The following is a 20621-nucleotide window of genomic DNA, read 5'->3' as shown; positions in this document are numbered from 1 at the left end:
CTGGGGGTTGCTGACTGTATCCTTCAGTAGAAGTCAAAATCCTATCAGTCTTAGCTAATGGGGTTACAATTCCTAACACTCTTAGCCTGTGAGCATAAACACTGGTGAAATGAATGTCAACAACTTTTGGAGGGCACAATTGACAAAGTTTAATATCCAGTGTTTTGGCAGGGGGTGTCTAATACTTGTTTCATAGCTTTTAGAGTCCAAGTAATAGATCCAGTCTAAAATAATAGCAGTAACTTTAAGAACGGTGAGTGGCACAGATTAAGAAAGAGAAGCCAACAATTGAAAGCAGAGAAAGACGCACAAGCAATCAGATCGGAATTCTTCAGATTATGCTGAGAAGAAATATATATGAATACAAACAAAACTTCAAAATAAAGCAGAGAAAGAGATTCAAAACAGATGACTAAACACACACACAGTATTTGTGGGAATTTTTCCATGGCTACTGGAGTAACACCAGTTGCATTTCCAAGAGAGGATTATAAATACACCAAGGTCACGGAGTTATCCTACAAGCTGCCTGTAGAGTCCCAAAGCACCAATTTTTCCAGCTTCTACATCCAGCTTTCTTTAACAGACATTTTTACCTTTATCTGGCAGAACCACAAGCCAGGCAGACTGGTTGGCCTCCCCTATATAATTGGAGACCTTACAAATATATTCTCCAGCATCCTCCTCTGTCACATTGTACAGTTTCAGCACTTCAGCATTGGAACTATTTATCCCCGAATGCTAGAACAGACCAATAACACAGGAGAACATTGTAACTGCTGCCCCAATTGTACACACCAACATGGTCCCACCACCAAAATGCTTGAAGAAGTCTTCTGGTTAACATAATGACTAATAATCTTGGGCTTTTTTAATAAAAACAAAAACAAAACACAACAAATATTTATTTATGAATCAGAATGGGAAAGGTTCTGAACAGCTGAAACAGTTGAAACTCAAAGTTGTTCAGCATGGCAGCTCAATAGATTCCTGGCTCCAGAACCGAACTTCATAGAAAAATACTAGTTTAAAATGAGGCATTTCTTGGTAACAAATACAGTCATCCTCTAAAATGCCAGAACTGGGTGATAAAAAAAAAACTGGAGTTTCAGTATTTTTCATGTACAGCAAATCCACCACTGTCAACATCCTTTGGTCACAAATATGGCCAAGTGCACAAGAACTTTTAATATTTTCTCAGTCTTTTAATAACAAGGATAAAGTAAACTTCTTTTGATATCTTTTAGATACTTTTTGCTCATAACTAAATCACAAGTGATGTCAAGACAGTGGTATTGCAAATTTCTTAATAAATGGTCATGATAGAAGACATGCAGGAAGGGGGAACATGAAATAAAACGTATCCCTTTGTTTACTCAGTAATTCAATGTTGGCAAGGACAAATGTTTCTGGGTCATTAAAATATATTATATTCCAGTTTAAAAACCTGTGGACACATTTAGTGTTCTGTTTAATATCCAATTAACTTTATTTGTCTTTTAAAAAAAAAAAACCCTCACCTTTAAAACTTCCAGATACGGCAATCCATCTGGTCCATATTTGCTTCCATTCTTTTCTATATGTTTTATCCACTGGATGTGAGGCTGGGCATCACTGTAGACTTTGCAGACAAACTTTGCTTCACCCCCAAGAATTGCAGAAGTGTTTGCTGGTAGGCCAGCTTGCAGGATTGGCCTATGTGGAGATCGTTCTGTCAAAAAGAAGCAAGGTAGGGAGAGAGACAGAGAAAAAAGTTAGAGAAACATATAAAGATGCAGAACTAAGCAGCACTGCCAATAAAATTGTTAGTGAACTTGAGCCAAAAAGCCCTGCAAGCCTGTTGGCTGACTTCACTGAAACAATGCTGTAACCAAAACGCAGAACAAAAACTACTTCAAAAGAGGTGCTTGGATACAGGAACTGGGAGCGCTGTCTAAAGAGTACCCTTTAAAGGTGGGGAAGAGATGGTGCAGAGTACCAAGTTCTATGGAGTGAGCACTTAGTGCAGAGTTCACCAAGCATTGCTCCCTGATATGAATACTAAAATTTGCAATGTAGAGATGAGCAGTTAACATCCCTGCCAGAGAGCTCTGGTGCCTCACCAGACTATCATACAGGCATCCCTCAATGTTAGCAGACCTTGGGAAATTAAGATCCACATATTCAAAGCAATGGTATTCCTCATAGTAACCTATGGATGAGAGAGATGGACCACAAGGAAGGCTGAGTGAAGGAAGATAGACACTTTTGAACTGTGGTGCTGGAGGAAAATTCTGAGAGTGCCTTGGACCACGAGAAGATCCAACCCGTCCATACTTCAGGAAATAAAGCTTGACTGCTCGTTGGCGGGAAGGATATTAGAGGCAAAGATGAAGTACTTTGGCCACATCATGAGAAGACAGCAAAGTTCAGAGAAGACAATGATGCTGGGGGAAATGGAAGGAAAAAGGAAGAGGGGGCGACCAAGGGCAAGATGGATGAATGGTAATCTTGAAGTGACTGGCTTGACTCTGAAGGAGTTGGGGGTGGTGACAGCCAACAGGGAGCTCTGGCATGGACTGGTCCATGAGGTCACGAAGAGTCAGAAGCGACTGACTGAATGAATAAATAACAAAAATGTGATTAATATTTTGTCTAGAAATCTCTAGATCCTTTAGTTTGACTCTATGGACAACTTCCTCCACTCATCTCCACTGGAGATTTCTAAAGACAGCAACTCTCTCTAAGAATTTCTAGATTGTCTAATGCGATCCTATGTTCATTTTCTAGTGGGAGCTGATAGTCTTGCTGGAGGACCTAGAAATTCCTAGAGATGTTCTCTCAGGTAAAATAAAGCAGTAATTTGCTTCTTTACCATTTTTCACTTTCACTTGGTGCTGAGTGAAGGTGGGTGAGGAATTCAAATGAATAATCAACTCCCGTAGGGAAAAAGTTAACAAGGCTAAAGCGCAAAATGAGCTCATGCTTGCCGGGGACATTAAAATGAGTTTATTTGCTTACGTCTGTAGAAGAAACCAGAATAAGGAGGAGATAGGGCCTCTATGAGGAGAAGACGAAGAAATGCTGACAGGGGATAGAGAAAAGGCAGAATTACTTAATCCCTTCTTTGTCTCAATCTTCTCACACAAAAAAGTCATCTTCAACCTCAGCAACATAGATGAAGGATTAGGGGAAATTCAACCCCAAATAGGGAAACAAGTAATCCAGGAATACCTGGCCGCTGTAAACGAATTCAAGCCCCCATGGCCACATCAAGTACATTCAACTAGGTGAAGTCGTTTGAAACTACTGGCAATCATCGTTGAGAGTTCTTGGACAATGGGACAAATCCAAGCAGATTGGAGGGGGACAAATGTGGTCCCTATCTTCAAGAAGGGCAAAAAAGACCACCCAAACAATTACCATTTGGTCAGCCTCATGTCAATACCAGGCAAGATTCTGGAAAAGATCAATAAGGAAGTGGTCTGTAAACACTTAGAAAGGAATGTGGTCATCACTAATTGTCAACATGTATTTATCAAAAACAAGTTATGCCAGACTAATCTGATCTCTCTTTTTTTTGATAGAGTTACAAGCTGGGTAGATGCAGGGAATGCTGTGGATGTGGTGTATCTGGATTTCAGTAAGGCCTTCAACAAGTTTGCCCATGATCTTCTGGCAAAAAAACTAGTCCAATGTGGGCTAGGATAAGCTACAGTTAGGAGCATCTGTAATTGGTGAAGTGAACAAACTCAACAGGTGCTCACCATCCTAGAAGGAAATGATGAGCGGACTGCTGCAGGGTTCCGTCCTGGGCTGGTCCTGTTCAACATCTTTATTAGTGCATTAGATTAAGGGTTAGAAGGCACGATCATCAAGTTTGCAGATGACACCAAATTGGTAGGAATAGCTAATACTCCAGAAGACAGGAGCAGAATTCAAAACTATCTTAACAGATTAGAGAGATGGGCCAAAGCTAACCAAATGAAATTCAACAGGGACAAATGCAAGATACTTCACTTAGGCAGTAAGAAAAATGAAATGCAAAGATACAGAATTGTGGGGGGGGGGGGGGTGCCTGGCTCAAAAGCAGTACATGTGAAAAAGATATTGGGAGTCCTCGTGGACAACAAGCTAAACATGAGCCAACAATGTTTAAGACTTTTAGAGCAATGTTCTCAGAAGGCAGTTTTCAAGAAAAATATCAAAAATCACAATTACTATACAAGTAGAAATAGGGTTGCCAGACCAAAAAACCGGAGAAAGCATCCACTTTTAATAGTTGTGAAGAAAAGTGAGTGTGCCAGGAAGTGTTGCCTGCCACACAACCATAACAAGCAACAGAAGCAGAATTTCCTTTTTTATACAACCATTAAAATTACAGGAGCCCTAACTAGTTTTCACTCTGGGAACCCTAAACAGAAAAGATAACTGACAACTAAATATCAGTTAAAATCTATAACACATACAAACAATGTAAGATTAATTGTATGAGAAATGTTTAGAGGAAGGGAAAAATATTACAAATCAGTCAGGGGAGCCAAAGCTAAACAATTACGTTATAGTAGATCGTCTCCAAACTCCTGGTGAGATGCATATGTTTCCAAGACAGGAAAAATTCAGACATCTGCTCACACACCCTCAGCCAAGCCTTGCAGAATGAAGTTTGTGCATGGACATAGGAAGTGTAACTTCACAATTCTTCCAATTTTTGCCCTCACAATTTACATTTCACATCTAAAACAGCTCTCTGTGTTTTGCCCTTTCAGATGGTGAAAATTGTATAAATTAAAAATAAATATAAGATGAAAACTGTGGTTTGGTGTATAAGTTACTATTTTTATAATCTTGGAGAAAACTTATACAAATTTCCCTCCCTTTACTAAATAAGCTCTAGCACCATCTCTCCAACCCTTAATTGAATATCACAAAAAAGGGGGGAAATAGCAAATATGATCTACCTTTAATGGAAACCTTGCACCACCTTCCAAAACATATTACAACTGCCTTCAGTATAAAATGAAACCTTAGAGAATATTATTTAAAATGTTTTTAGAAAGTCAGTAGGCCTCATGTTTCATTTATGCACATCAGGATTTGATTTCCTTCATGACCTTACTTCTTGCCCTAAAATAAGTAACCAACCAGTCCTCCTCCAAACCCTCCCCAATATTGTGCAGGGGGGGGGGGCTCACCAATATGCTAACATTCACAATGTGTTTTACTTCATTGAAAGCTATTTAACTTTTTTGTCACATAAGTTAGTTCACCTGATGTATAACAGCTGAACTGATCTTGGATTCCTTGGCTCCAAAGTGTTTAAGGGAGTGTGTAAAGTATATGGATGTTAATGTGCATGTAAGGCATTGGCTGTGGATGATTAAAAGTCTTTAAAAAAACTAGTGAGCAAAATATTAGATATTTCAGAAAGGTGTTCCATAGCAACACCTGGAGTTCTCAAGGTAATTTACCTACTAACAAAAAATAAATAAAACATTGGATCTTGGATAAGTTTTCAGATTGCTACACAAGGCATGTGCATGAGCATAGGAATTGGTAAAAAAAAGAACCAAGCTTTTTGGCTAGTACTGTTTCAGACAGGTGAACTCAGCAAGCTTCATAGCTGCAATGAGGAGAGGCAGGCAGATAGGTGAAGTCTTTGGGGGCAGGAGTATGGATGTATGAATCCTCACCCACTGAGTCACAACCTTCATTCACTTACCCAGGCATGAGTGAGTTAATAAAGGGTGTGACTATTATGCAGGGATCAAAAAAGTGGCATCATGACAGAGAGTGTAGAAGGGGTGAGTGCTTATTTTAAGTTCTCCTGGGATGGATGAAACTCTTGCCTTTCATCATTCTATTAAGAGGGCAATCGTTCCTTTTTTATATAAGAATTAAAGTATAGTACTCACATTGACCCACCCCTTTCCTTGCTTATTTAGATAAAAGTTCTAGATTTACACATGGGTATCTAGGGTAGGGTTCCAAATCCCACATATAGTAGGAACTGCATGAAATAAAACTGGCTTGAAACAAAACAGAATTCATCATTAGAGATATAAAATATGGTAGGCTTAACAAAGCTTTTTCCTCTTGACCTGAGCTAAGCCCAACAGAACATTTTCACTCTTCTCTCTTGTCTGGAGATGATACACAAAAACCGAGGACTCAAGGCCAGGCTCTGAAATCTGGCAATGGCATCTGTAGGTGTTTCTTGTACTGTGATTTTTCTAGTGTTTGTGGAAAGGTTCAAGGCACCCAGACATTCCTGTTAGAAAGTAGCATCTAGAACAGGAGCACCCAAACTCCCAAAGAGATGTGGCCCTCCAAGGTCATTTACTCAGCTTTGCCCTAAATGTTAGAGTTAAGGTTACCCTGTCTGAAATGACTTGAAGGCACACAACAACAACAATCCTAATTAACCTTACTATCTCATCAGCCAAAAGCAGGCTCACACTTCCCACTGAAATACTTATAAGTTCATGTTGGTATATATTATTCTTCACTTTAAATATTATATTGTTTTTTCATGTTGTTTTGCACTACAAATAAGACATGTGCAGTGTATATAGGAATTTATCCACTATAGTCTGGTCCCCCCAACAGTCTGAGGGACCATAAACTGGCCCTCTGCTTCAAAAGTTTGAGGACCCCTGATTTAGAAGAACCATTTAATGAGTTATACACAATGTCAGCATCAATAGTGCTATGAAGGATATTGTCTGAATGTTACAAAAGTACATGCATGAATTGACTTGTATTACAGAAATTGGGAAGGACATGAAGGTAAGCTTGAAAGAATTCAAGGCATTATCTTAGAAAATGCTGAAATAATTTGTATAGATAGATTTTGAACATGCAATTTCAGCTATAATAGAGGCCAAGAGACCTAGAGCTGTGGTCTTACCCTATAGTAATATGAATTCTTAGATCTGGAAGGAGATGAAAAAATGAAGGAAAAACACTTCAAATAAACAACAATACTAGGTAAACATAATTTGTACTTGGTTGATTATAAAGTCTCTATCTACACCTAAAATCACTACACTTATTTATGTAATGTAATGGTACCATTTCAATAAGGGACAAAAAAACCCTAAAGGCACCAGATCCTGTTTGATCTTGAAAGCAAAGTAGGATGAGATGTGTTAGTGCTTGGAGGAGAGACCATCAATTAATACCAAGTGTTGTAGGCTATATAATTCAGAGGAAGGAACTGGTGAAAACACCTCTAACTATTCCTTACCTAAGAAAGCCCTATGAAATTCAGGGGGGCACTATAAGTCAATAGGCAAACTTAAGACACATACATAGACATATTTCATAATTAGCATGTACAAATTTACTTAGTTTATAACCAGGCACAACATGCCTGTGTATCTTCATTTGATTTTTCGTCTTCTCAGCAACATACTAAAATGATGACTGCTTAAAGTAGAGTATTCATATCTGCTGAAATCCACGAGTCTCACAGTACTCAGAACTCAGCTGTGCATCCTGACTAAATATGGTAATTTAACACATTAAACATTACATTGTTATGTAGCAACTGGTCTATAGGCAAGCAGTAGCAGCGATAAGAAATTTTCTGGCACATTCCTAAAGAAGAATAAAACTTGCATTTTAGAAAATCTAGCAAAGAGAAAGGCTATCTCCAACATACAAAAGTACTGCCAACATATGCTGACTAAATATATTGGTCTTCTGATGACCAATTACATTTGGGCCTGCTTCTAAAAACATTTAAAGAGAATGGATTTTTTTGTTTTGTTTTTAAAAAAATGAAACATTGTTAAAGTCCTACATAGCCTTTGCCTGCCCAGGGTCATAAATCCCTCCACTTTCTTTATATTTATTCTCCTATTCACTCCAGCACAATGAGGTCAAAAAGGCATGGGGGAAATAAATCTTTGCTAATCGAAACTTTATAGGTTAGCCATTTTGACCATTCTCATGCCTTGTTTGCATAAAACATGCCAACATCATCACAGGCAATCAGGAAAAAAGCTTTTTAATGCAAAGAAAAATATGTTGGACATTGCAATCTACAAATGACTCACTGACCGGGTTTCCCTGATACTGCAAAGTCAATAATGTGGATTGATCGAAACTGTATGGAACTGAGTTGCCTACTGAATGACTTCAATGGATTATCCAGGATTTAAAATCACAGAATCATAGAGTTGGAAGTGAATATAAAGGCCAGCCAGTCCAACCCCGATCATGCAGGAATATGCAATGAAAACATTCCATTCAGATGACCATCTAGTAGTCAGTTTTTACAGACCTGCAAAAAAGGAGACTCTACCTGGATGGAAACTCAATGTTGCCATGTCTATAGATTGCACTTGAATGTTTTGATAGCTTGATCTAACATCTCTCACTAACTACATCCTTTCTCCAGTCAGGGATAATTTCTACTCTCAGAGCTTAGAAAAGTTCCCTTTTGGACCACAAATCCCACAATCCCTCATCCAGCCATATCCAGAACATGCTGACTGGGGGAATTATATGAACAGTAGTTTAAAAAACACAAACTTTCCCAAACTGTCTATGCATCAGGTTTTAAACTGGTAGCTAAAAGCTACTCTGCTGATCTGAAGTTTTCTGAGCTTGTCTGCTTTTTCAAGCTCCCATCAGCAGCCAGAAAATAAATGATTTATGAGAGCCTGTGCTATGTTAAGATGGCAAGCATAAACCATTACAAATTCCATTGTATTTGCTCAGTGACATGGAGAGGTAGAGCTGATTTGCAAGGGCTGTTTGGTAAGTAAACAGGTGTACATAACATGTCAGCACTAATCAATGTCAAGAGGTAGAAGGAAAGAGGTGCTTCCTTTAAAAGTGTAGCATCATTAAAACTGACTTCTATTCTGCATAAGGGTTGGGCAGATACCAGCTTAATGGAGCCATTATAGGGTTCCCTTTTACTAGCATCTGATATAAACCAACGAAAGCCAAAGTGCAAAATAATGATTCAGGCAAGTGAATGTACATTAAGGACAGGGTGACGCATAATATCAGATCCCATTTGAATTTGGAAGCTAAGCAGGAACAGCTCTGGTTAGTACTTAGATGAGAGACTATGAATGAATACCAGGTGCTATAGGCTAACTTCAGAGGAAGCCACTGAAAAAAACACCTCTAAGTATTGTAAGAAAAACTGGTTTAAATGCACGGAGTTGCCTTAAGTCAACAGATGACTTGAAGGCATACACGCACACCACACTGCACAATTTAAACTGAGGAGACAAATCCACTCCTATATTTATGTCTAGATTTCTTTGTTTCAGCATCAAAGAAGAGAAGGGGAAGCTGTGTCCAGAAAGCCACAAGACTCTATTAAAGATCTCTAGATATACTGGTAGGTCTCGATCCATGTTCTGTCCATCATAACTCCAGTTCATAAATTCAGCAAACACAAAGAAAATGTGTCCATCTGATAGAAATGTAAATGAATAAAGAATCATCCTTTGCTCTAACAAATTTCTAGGGACATACTAAAACTGCTCTGCATAGTAAAAATTCACATGCCCAAATTGGTTCACATACATGAGTTTTATAATTCCCCCAACATTAGAATGCTTCTGTGAACTGACCCGAGTCCATTTGGGGAAATGATGGCAGGGTACAAATAAAGATGATGATGATGATGATGATGATTATTATTATTATTATATTCCTCTTTGAGAATATCAGGTATTAGATGAAGTATTGGGACCTTATCACATTAACATAAGGATTTGCCACACACCATGGCAAATCTGTTGGGGTCTGGCATGGGGCAAGGAGAACCCATCATCCCACGTCCTACATTGCCCAGCTTCTCCCTTACCCCATCCTACGGGGGGGGGGGGAAGCATCTGCTGCGCAGCTTCCCCTCATTGACTCCAATGCAACATGGGAAGCTTGCCATGTTGCCGTGGTGGTGTACACCAGTTTCTCTTCCCTTTGTCATGGAGCTCTGCTAGAAGTAGATATACATTGTGGGATGGGAGCCGGCAGTCTCAGTGGCAAAAAGAGAAGAGGAACCAGCATATGATGGACAATTTAGCCTGCCTGATGTTAGACTGCAAAGAACAATGGACTACCTAAAGCACACTGACAACCCTGTCACCTTCCACAAAGTGGAGGGAAAGCAGGTAACAATAGGACTTGTAGAGTAGGAATATGAACTATGTGATTCTGTAGGTGTTGTGAGACTGGAACACACAGCATTCCACACATGACTAATGCTTCTGGGCATTGTGATCCCACAATACCCCAAAGAGCACCCACAAGGTAGGATACTGAGGGGTCAGCTTGGCGGGGGGGGGGGCATGAAGTACTGTTTTTATCAGAATTCAACAGGGATGTGTAACAGAGTTTGGGGAAGTGACTCTGTTACTACTTCATCACATGAGAGAATAAATCCAATTTAAATCTGATTTCTGCCTCCTGCAGAATTCTGGGATTTGTGATTTAGTGAGAATGTTAAATGCTCCTCCCTAAACTACAAACCGGAGCCCCCGGTGGCACAGTGGGTTAAAGCACTGAGCTGCTGAGCTTGTTGATTGAAAGGTCGCAGGTTCGATTCCAGGGAGCGGCGTGAGCTTCCGCTGTCAGCCCTAGCTTCTGCCAACCTAGCAGTTCAAAAACATGCAAATGTGAGTAGATCAATAGGTACCGCTCCGGCAGGAAGGTAACGGCGCTCCATGTAGTCATGCCGGCCACATGACCTTGGAGGTGTCTACGGACAACGCTGGCTCTTCGGCTTAGAAATGGAGATGAGCACCACACCCCAGAGTCAGACATGACTGGACTTAATGTCAGGGGACAACCTTTACCTTAAACTACAAACCCCAGAATTCTACAGGAGGCAGCAACCGAATTTAAAGTGGATTCATTCTCTCATGTGATGAGGTGCTATTAGACTTCAAATGCCAGAATTCTCCAGCCAGCATCAACTATAAGGGATTCTGGGAGTTGTAATCCAAAAAAAACCCCAATGACTGCAAATTCTAAAATGGGTTGGGGAGATAACAAGAACACAAAGAGTTAGGTAAAGATAAAGTGGTATATTGGTTATTATGAACAGAAAAGGAGGGGAATACACAGTTTTTGACTGTGGTGATGTTGGGTGTAGGAGCTAAAGTATAGCTGATGGAAGCATTCTAGACTAACAATATGATCAAGTCATTTTCATGACTGGATATAGGTAAAACAGTATCTTCATAAAACAATACAGAATGCTAATACTGCAAATTATATCCAGTTTTAAAACTATAATCAAGCCATGCCAGCAAATTCAGCTTCCTAGTGATTGGACAGCCAAAGCACACTGAGGTACTTCAAATAGTGTGTGTGCAATAAAAACATTTATAGCCTCTACCTCTCCACCTAACTACAACTTGATTCCTCAACATCAAAGTATCCTCATCTAGGTCACTCATTCTTTATTTCTTTTTAGAAAGTCAATGTTGTTTAATCTTTATAGAAATTTGCCTGGCAAGTTTGACTTGGACCTCTAGCTAATTTAATCCATGGCAGTGTTCAGCAATCTATATCTTCGTGAAACTCTCAGGCATGTTGACTATGGACATGATCCAAAGGCCCACAAATTACACTTAGGCTTTGAATTTTCCATTTTGCTTCTGCATGGCCCTTCTTATTTGATTTTTCAACTCCTGCCTTCAATCAGAAACACTTCCATACTTTAAAAGAGTTATAAGCCATCTTTAAGGGTAGTCCCCTGCCAAGGCAGCATGCCACAATAATTAAAACATATAATAAAATAAATAAAAATTAACAATCAGAGTTCCCATAACAATTGCTTAGCAAGAACATCCCCAAGAAGCATATTTCTTGATGAATGTGATTCCATGGAAACTTTTTGTGTTCCATTTCAATCTATAACAAGCAAAAGAGGTGAAGTGCTTTGAAAGCCCTTCCATGGGGGAACCCAAACAAGTATCACACATTGGTTAAGGCATACCACAAATCCTATCATTACTGTCTCTGGTTTGTAGAGTAGCAAGAGAAGAAAGATGCTCTGCTCAGAGTATTTAAAGGTTTCAGGAATGAGAAATACTGAATGAACACTTCGGAGATACATTTTGAGCATTATGAGATGCTGGCCTGTATGTTGGTAATATTAATCCAAATATATCTAGGTGAAAATCCTGCCCCAAATCCAGTGTGGCTTCCGAACATTACAAAGAACAAGGGAAAGAAAACTATCAGCAATCATAGCTTGATGGGGACAAAAGGAGGTAATGATATTGTTTGGACTTTAGATAATTAGATTTTTAAAAGAAATATGACAGTGAGATGTTAACTAAAGTAAACCCAGTAATTAATGACCAATTCTGTAAATCATATCCATCCAGTGAATCGATTCTATTTGGTATTACCAATAACATTCAAGCCACTGTAGGCAGGAAAAATAGCTATGTCACCAATAGTCAACTTATGCCAAAATAATTTCTATTGGTATTGATTGGAGATGCAGAAGTCAAGTTCTGTACCCAGTTTCATTAAACCAATGCCAAAACATGCTCTTTAAAAGTTTAAGCATTACAGAATTTTAAGAGAGACAATGCAATACCAACCAATTCAAAGCTGGCAGTGGATGACATGAATGTTCTTGTTTTAAAATGCTCGGTTGTCATCACTGGCTAATGGTCTTAATACCAGTCTGCCCTTAGCTTAGAAACCCCTATTGTTAGGCTGCCACAGTGTACATTTCATCAGCTTCCCCAGAGCAAAATGTGTCTCTGCTGAAAAGAGGCTGTAATGTCTACCCTGCTAATCTTGGAGTTAACCGATATGATCCCTTATATGGCACAGGCAAAAGCAAAGGCTTTAGAACATCTGAGCAAACATGAAAAGCTTTCCTCAAGTATGGGAGAATATGGGAAATATAACAATGAATAGTGTTACCAAAGAAGGTTTTTTTTTTCTTTTTTTAAAAAAAGCACTTTGGATTAAAGAAAGAATAAAATAATTGCAAGACCCAATTTTCCCCAGACAAGGCTGGAAGTAGAAAGAAGAAGAAAAATACTTCAAGATTCTCCATCAAGTTTCTCCTGGCAATATATCTCCACATTTTCTTAAGCTCCAGAGAACTCAGGAATGTCAGGAGATGAAAATCACACGTGCCAAACTCATCAGAGAATAGCCCTTACCATGGTACTGTGGGATGAACATGCCAATTGCAGCTGGATACACAAAATTTAAATACCAGATCTATTGATCATAAAAGGAACAAAGGTAAAGGGATCAGAAAGTCCTCATTTCAGCCAAGTAGGACTGGTTTGGATCACAGTTTACAACATTGCTGTTCAAAGTGGTGGTCCATGGACTGATGCCAGTTCCTGAGTAATCTGCTACAGGTATCTGGAGAGCTTACAGGAAAGAAAAAAATATAGACTAAGGACACAAATACAGTGCCACTAAATATGTAGTAGTACAATACTGCATTTTGTCACTGCTTTAGGACAAAAGTATTGCATAGTGCCAGACTCTAAGTCAGGGGTTCGCAGGTGTTTTGGCCTACAACTCCCAGAAATCCCAGCCAGTTTACCAGCTGTTAGGATTTCTGGAAGTTGAAAACCAAAATATCTGGGGACCCACAGATTGAGAACCATTGTCCTAAGTCCATTTATCTCTAACATGAAAGTCCATTTATCTCTAATATGTAAGAACTGCTTGACAGTGGAATACATTGTCTTAAGTGTCTGGTGTAGTCTCCTTCTCTGGAGGTTTTTAGACTGAGGCTGGATGACAATTTATCAGAATGGTGTATTCCTGCATGGCAGAAGGGGTCTGGAATGGATAGTCCTTGTGGCCCCTTCCAACCTTATGGTTCTATTATTATGCCTCAATATTTTCACACACCTTGGGAGCAGCTCTCCAAGATTCCAGAAACCAATCTTTCCAAAACCCACTCTATTTAAATATACCAATGATTGGACCTGGAGGCAAAGCATCTGCTATACCACTGAATTACATCCTACAACAAAACACACCAATCAGTCACCACCCTTAATGCTAAGTGGAGAATAATAACACACAAAACTAGAAAGCTCCTAAACCCAGAAATGCTTCAACTAGATCAAAAAGATTTTAAAAGCCATTAAGAATTTAAAAATAACAATATGCTATACTTTAAACAAAGGGATCTCGTAACGCCCTTGAGACTGGAGAGAAAGAAGTCTGTAGCATAAACTTTTGTAGAGCAAGTCAACTTTATCAGATACTCTTCCACTGGCACTTATTATTGCTTCTAATTATTTTAATACTATACTGTTATTTTTCAAAGACAGCTATGTGAGTATATAGCATTATGCAAAGGGATCTTGGAACACCTCTGAAACAAGGAGAAAGAAGACTGTCGCATACATTTTCACAGGCTAGGTCTGCATTCAATGAACTAGACTTAATCTATCAATGCCTCTGCAACAAACTTCTTTCAATCTCATTGGTACTAAAACATCCTTTTGCATATGTTTAATATTTCTTTCATTTTTAATTTCTTTAAATAATGTACTCTTAAAGCCTTTTATCCCTTTTTTTTAACTGCAATTTACAATAGTCACACAGTTTTCTTATCACTGTGAAGCAAAGGATTCTCTTCTGGTGTTTTAATGCATCTTGCCCAACAATCTTTTTCTAATGTTCTCTGATTTGATGCATTTCAAGGAGCAAGGAAGGGCTGGAAAAAGGAGACAAGGACAGAGTAAACAGATGGGAATCTGAACAATAAACAGGCATGTAGTGGCAGGGGAAGAATTACGTGGGGTCTTTGTAACTGAAAAGATGCAATGCAAAGATGACGCTATTCATCCAACAAGTAACAGCACCTGGATATTTTTTTTCTTGGTAAGTTGTTGATAAGCAATGACAGTCACTAACAGCAAAGCACACAGCCGCTAGCTCTAAACAAATTGAGCAGAGCATCTCTCTCTTGTTCAATTTCTCTGAGCTAGTCATATGTGTGCTGCCAAAAGCTCCTGCCAGGTGTAAAGTCCACAGCCGGGCTTTTCACTCCTTTGAAAAAACATTTCTTCCTTCTCACTTTATCCAAATACCTAGAGGCAAGGCACCAGTTTGTGGATTCCTGCTTACCTTCGCCCCTGTCTCAGCATGTCCCAGCCCTCCAGTGCTGGGGTAAGTATGTCAGGCTTACCCTTGCTCCTGCAAAGAGTTCGTCAACAACAGCAAATCTCACTGCCAGAATGCAAGTTTCAACTTGGCTGGGCTACAAACATTTAACTCTTGCTCAAAATTAACTGAAGTGCCTCTTTCAATTTTCCATTAAAGGAAATTTCTCCCTGTTGTTATGCTACAAGAATGGGTACTTTCTTTGAAAACCTTAAAAATACAGTAGAAGACAAAATTATTGACATTTGTTGCAAATGAAAGAAGTCAATATCTCTGTAATAAGGGTAACTTAAATCAAAAAAATTTAAGGGGGAGCAGGGGTGAATATATGAAAGTCTATTTATGAGAATGCATTCACATTTATCTGAATGGAAAATAATCATTTCTTTTAAACATTTCCAAGCAGAAATGTGCATCTATTTACAATGGATTGTAACTAGACTGATAAACAGAGTAGTACCACTGATATCAATATTGTGACTGACATACATCCCATTAATCTCTTCTAACTAAGATCCAGTCTGGATCCAAACCTGTACAACTGCAAGTATGGCTCAGTTTCTTAGCTTGTTGTAAACAATATTTTATTCATTTGGACTACACTATAAAGAGAACCAACCCTTGTAGGACTCAAGTCCAATTTTCTGACATGGGATCCTCTAGTCTGGAGACTTCATCATCTCCCAAAAATGTCAGAAACCTGGGGGATACTAAAGTAGAAATAGATTTATAGTAGAAGTTGATTTATAGTTTTAAGAGGGGGATGTGTTAAACAGTGCGTGGCAACCTGCAATGTATTTAAAAGGTGGTTTACTCCTGGAATTTTCTCCAGGCATTGTACTATACACTTAGTAGAGTACAATGATTCCCTTTTAACTACCATGGCTCCATCCTATTGCATCCCAAGATTCATAGACTGGTGAGGAACAAGAGACTTTTTTAAAAAAAACATGTTTGTTTTACTCACAACTTCATGTATTTAAAGAGACATTTTAAATACCTCTCCCTAAACTGCAAACCACATGATGTCATAGGATGTTGCCATGGGTATTGTAAAAGGGTCCAGGACTGACAGATTACCTTTTACTTTGCAAAGAAAAATAAAATAGCAAAGCAAAGCCCACTGAGAGCCATTATATCCAGCCTGTATATGTGGCATCATTTACACAGTAAATTTTGTGTTGGTCAGAACTGAACATCTCATTGTTGTATGGAACCCATACATTTCCTACCTATACATTTGTTTTCACAGCACAAATGTAAACAGAGCTACCAAAAATTAGTTTAGGATTACGTCATTTTTTTTAAAAAAAACTGTTCTACCTAAGATGAGCTAGAAAAAAATACCCTTATTGTAAAATCTGAAGCCCAAATAACTAGCATATTTCACAATAAAAGAAGAGAATTTGTTTCTTATTATGTAGCACACTTATTTTATTTTCCCAAAATTTAAACTGAAATATTATGGGACAGGAAGATAGGCATTCTTTATGCTTTGACATGCATTGCTGTTCTGACTGTGGGCAGATCTCCTTGCTTAGAGAAAGGCCTCATATCATGGATAAAGCACCTTCATTGAACAGAAGAATTCTCTCATGTTCAAATGAAAATGTTCAAATACGGTTGGGAAAGATATTTGCCTGAAACACTGGAGAGTCACTGTTAGTCAATGTTCTGACATAGGCGGATCAATGTGGTTTCAATGGTGTCACTGATCTCTGTGATAACTACATGGCAAAGCATACAAAGCCATTTGGCCCTCATGTCTGCATCTTCAATTCAAAACGTGGAAACTTCTAAAACGATTAATGTAATTATTTGGAAGCAAATTTCTACCCAAGATTTTACAAAACCTTGGAACAGCAACAGCAGGGATATCAATCCAATAGCCATCTTCCTCTAGTACACATAGAACTGTAGATTATTGTAAAAGGTCGCAATGTTTTGGAAGCAGTCAACCAAAGCACAAATTGAGATGGCTCCTGAGACCACCCGTAGTTAACCCCTGGAAGCAAAGCGTTTCTATTAATAGAAGTGTCTCTCTGATGTGTTTGAAAAAGTGGTCTACTGAAACATGTGGGCAGGCACATGGTGAGTCTTTGCACACATCATTTGGATGTTCTGTCTCAGCAATTCCCAAACTCTTTGGCTTTCAACTTTCAGAAAATCTAAGTGACTTATCTAACACTGGGGAATTCAGAAAACTGGAACAAACCAAAGTTTGGGAATCACTGTATTATCTTTTTTTTTTTTGTTCCAGAAGAACCACCTTCCTACACTTATATTATACAAACCCAAGAATTTCATTAAATTCTTATGAGTCATAAAGAACAGCCTTTGGATATTTGTTAAACTTTTGTGGAGTAAAGGTTCTGTTTTGCAGGCTGTTCCCCATTTATCATAATGCCCATCTTTATTACTGTAACCGGAAAATACAAGTAATGATTCCTCAAAATATAAAAGCAGGACCCACTAAGCATTCTAAATTTCCAGCTACATTACATTCACTGTAGCGTTGTTCACAAAATACATTAAGGCAATAACCTTGTACCCATGCGTGTTATGTCACCTGTCAACTTATGGCAATGTCATGAATTTGATATAGGGGAAAAACACTTAAAAGTGCTTTTGTCATTTCCTTCTCCTGAGTTGTAGCCAATAGCACCTGGTATTTGCTAGTTGTCTTCTATCCAAGTACTGACCCTGCTTAACTTCCAAGATCAGATAGAATCTATTGCCTTTAGAATCTTTAGGCCTCTAAACGTATATTGTTACTCATATTTAAATTTACTAAAGTTCCTCGTAAGTTCTAATGAGTGGAAAATACCTAAAGAAGGTGAAATCCAGGTGGACGTTATATCAAGGATAGGATATAACTCTGGGCAGCATCTAGGGTACATCCAGGGCCAGAATTCCATTTCCCTGCCTGGCCTCCAACTTTTCTCTCATCTGCACACACATGTAAGCATTCACACATAAACATCCTTTAATTCTACCTTTCAAGTTCTCTTATGATCCAACAAATCCATGCACCCCCACATACACTTGTTAGAGGCAAGAGTATATGTGTAAGAGTTTTAAATCTCCCCTAAATATTTATTCATTGGATTGTAAATGATGCAACGAGGACAAATTTTTTCTCCCCACTGTTGTCACATTTTTCTCAGCTTAAATTTAGTGGCAACAGGGAGCAGAGGATGTGGTGCATCACTTCAGGCTGACAAGTCTTCAGAGGTACCGGAAACTCAAAGGCATTATCTGTCTGCCAACTAAGTGGACAAAAATATAAATGTCAATGATTTTACTAATTTATATGACATGACTACTAGTGGGTTCTATGTCAATGAGGTAGTGGATTTTAGTCTGAACTTTGGAAAGAGTATTCAGTGCTGAAACAATTGGGGTGGGGCGTTCAGTACCATGAATTGATCTTTTAAAATGTGATTCTGCACGTTATTAACATAGAAGCCACTGACTACCTCTGTTTATATGAGAGTAACAATGCGGAGTCCAGGGGATAAATGAAGTGGCCTAATGGTAAACATAGACATCTTCAACATATGAATCAGTTTTTCCCTATTTTTATACAGATTATGCAAGCTGGTGTGTAAACCTTGACATGTTCTAACTATCCTCTTGAAAGCCCCATCTTGAAAGCTAAATGATGCCAAGGACATCTGCTGAACAACAAATACATAAAACATGTAATGAGCTGGCAAAAGTAAATAGGGAACAGTTGTTTGTTCTTTTTCACAGTGCCAGAACTCTAGTTATCTGATATATTAGGATGAAGACAAAGTTTGAATGAAACAATTTCTCCCAGCATTCTGCTGTTGAACTGGAAAAAGTGACAATGGACAAAAGTGTAAATAAGAGCAGAAAGAGACAGGAATATTAAACAGAGATCAGGACTCTTCACTGTAATGGTTACAGCACTTTTTTAAAGTCATAAAATGCTAGAACATCTTAAAGTCACAATTTTGAGGGGGGGAATGGGGTGCAGAGAACTCTACACATTGTTCTATGCATGGTGTGGAATGAACTTCACAATGAAAATGAAGTAAAACAAACCAAAATTAGAGAAATTTGTTCATCCTCCACAACAGTAATCCCCTCTGTGTGCAGTCAGGCCAATCAAATGACAAAAGCAGAAGTTATTATCATAATGTGTGTATGTGCCTTCAAATCGCCTGCTGAATCATAGTGACCCCATTAATTTCATAGGGTTTTCTCACGCAAGGAATACTCAGAAGTGGCTTTACCGGTTTCTTCTTCCAAAATATAACACATAGCACCTGATATTGCAAATGCCAGACAGTGTCCAAAGGTAATCTATTTAGCTTCTCAGATCGCTTCAACTTTTTTTTCCTGGTTCCTTGAAATAGAAACCAGAAGAAATAATCAAACCCTCCCCTTCCTGGTTATATTTCAGGGTTTGGAAAAGTAATTTTTGAACAATGGATCCCAGAATCCATCCACTCTTAACCAATGTGGCAGGGGTGGCTGGAGTTATATCAAAATGGTGATGAATACACTCTAGGTTTCATTCTGCAAATGAGTTCAGCACCTTGGACAGCTTCTCAGATGTTTGGACTAAACCTAGAGCACCCCACAAACACAGGAGCGAGTGGCTGCCACATGGAGATTCTAGCACTGGTCATCCAAAAAATAACATTTCCAACCTCTAATCTTTAGTTAACACAACACTGACAAAATCAAAATGTTAAGAACTATGAAATTATCTATTTCAGATAGCGATTTCATTTGGTCTCTTGATTAGTCCTGTACTGCCTAAAGCTATCCACAAGTACTAGTATATTTCTGCATTCATTTTAGAAATATCTCTTCACACTTGCAACAAAATATTAAATTATACTGCATTTGCGACATTCACAAATCTGACCTAACAGCTGAGGATAATTAGCATACTAAGATCAAATAAAATTCTTCAACTTCTGGCACACGGGTGATGAAAGACTTAGGTTTTCAAACGCTATTACAGTCCAGTTAATAAGAGTTATTCCCATATTAGAATTGTGTCACTATTTGGCAAGAGGTTTGCTCAGAAATCTCCAAAATGTGACATAATAAGAGATTTTGGTACAGCTCGCCATATAGATACATGAATATAACACACCATCATATTTGCACCAGTCATTAGTACTAAAATTTTGTCCTGAAACTTGAAACAACAAGGAAGAATGGCAAAAAGAGCCCTATTTAGCTGGCAAAAAGATGAATATTTTGAATGGCTGAGTCAATAATGGAAAGCAAAGGATGTTTGAAAGAATCTTGTTGCTAAATTAGCCTATGGCTTTCTGTTCAATTGCCAAACATTCTGAAAGATACCCCTCCTGTGAGAGAATATTTTTAATATACATATTGAAGTGAAGTTAATAGTGTGTGGAGACAGCAAAGTTTACAAACTCTGTTGTGAGGTTATTAATGTATACTTTTCAAAACTTGATTACTTTTTCTGGCTATTTCAAAATTTA

The 20621-nt window shown here is 38.4% G+C and overlaps 1 protein-coding gene across 8 annotated transcripts in view; it reads right to left on the bottom strand.

Annotated features, from left to right (window-relative positions):
- The window catches only part of FGFR2 (fibroblast growth factor receptor 2), a 167637-nt gene that overhangs the window by 43240 nt on the left and 103776 nt on the right, over positions 1-20621 (bottom strand). For 5 of the 8 annotated variants that reach the window (XM_067465799.1, XM_060768548.2, XM_067465801.1 and 2 more), the window contains one exon: positions 1521-1711. In XM_067465799.1, coding sequence (XP_067321900.1) covers positions 1521-1711 — 191 coding nt within the window. Of the gene's footprint in view, positions 1-596; positions 742-1520; positions 1712-20621 lie in introns of all 8 variants that reach the window. The other 3 variants (XM_067465800.1, XM_060768547.2, XM_067465802.1) reach the window with 1 other exon arrangement.

This window comes from Anolis sagrei, chromosome 3 (genome assembly GCF_037176765.1).
Source record: "Anolis sagrei isolate rAnoSag1 chromosome 3, rAnoSag1.mat, whole genome shotgun sequence".
NCBI lineage: Eukaryota > Metazoa > Chordata > Lepidosauria > Squamata > Dactyloidae > Anolis > Anolis sagrei.
Note: the sequence above shows the minus strand (reverse complement) of the source record. Positions and strands in the feature narration are given on the sequence as shown.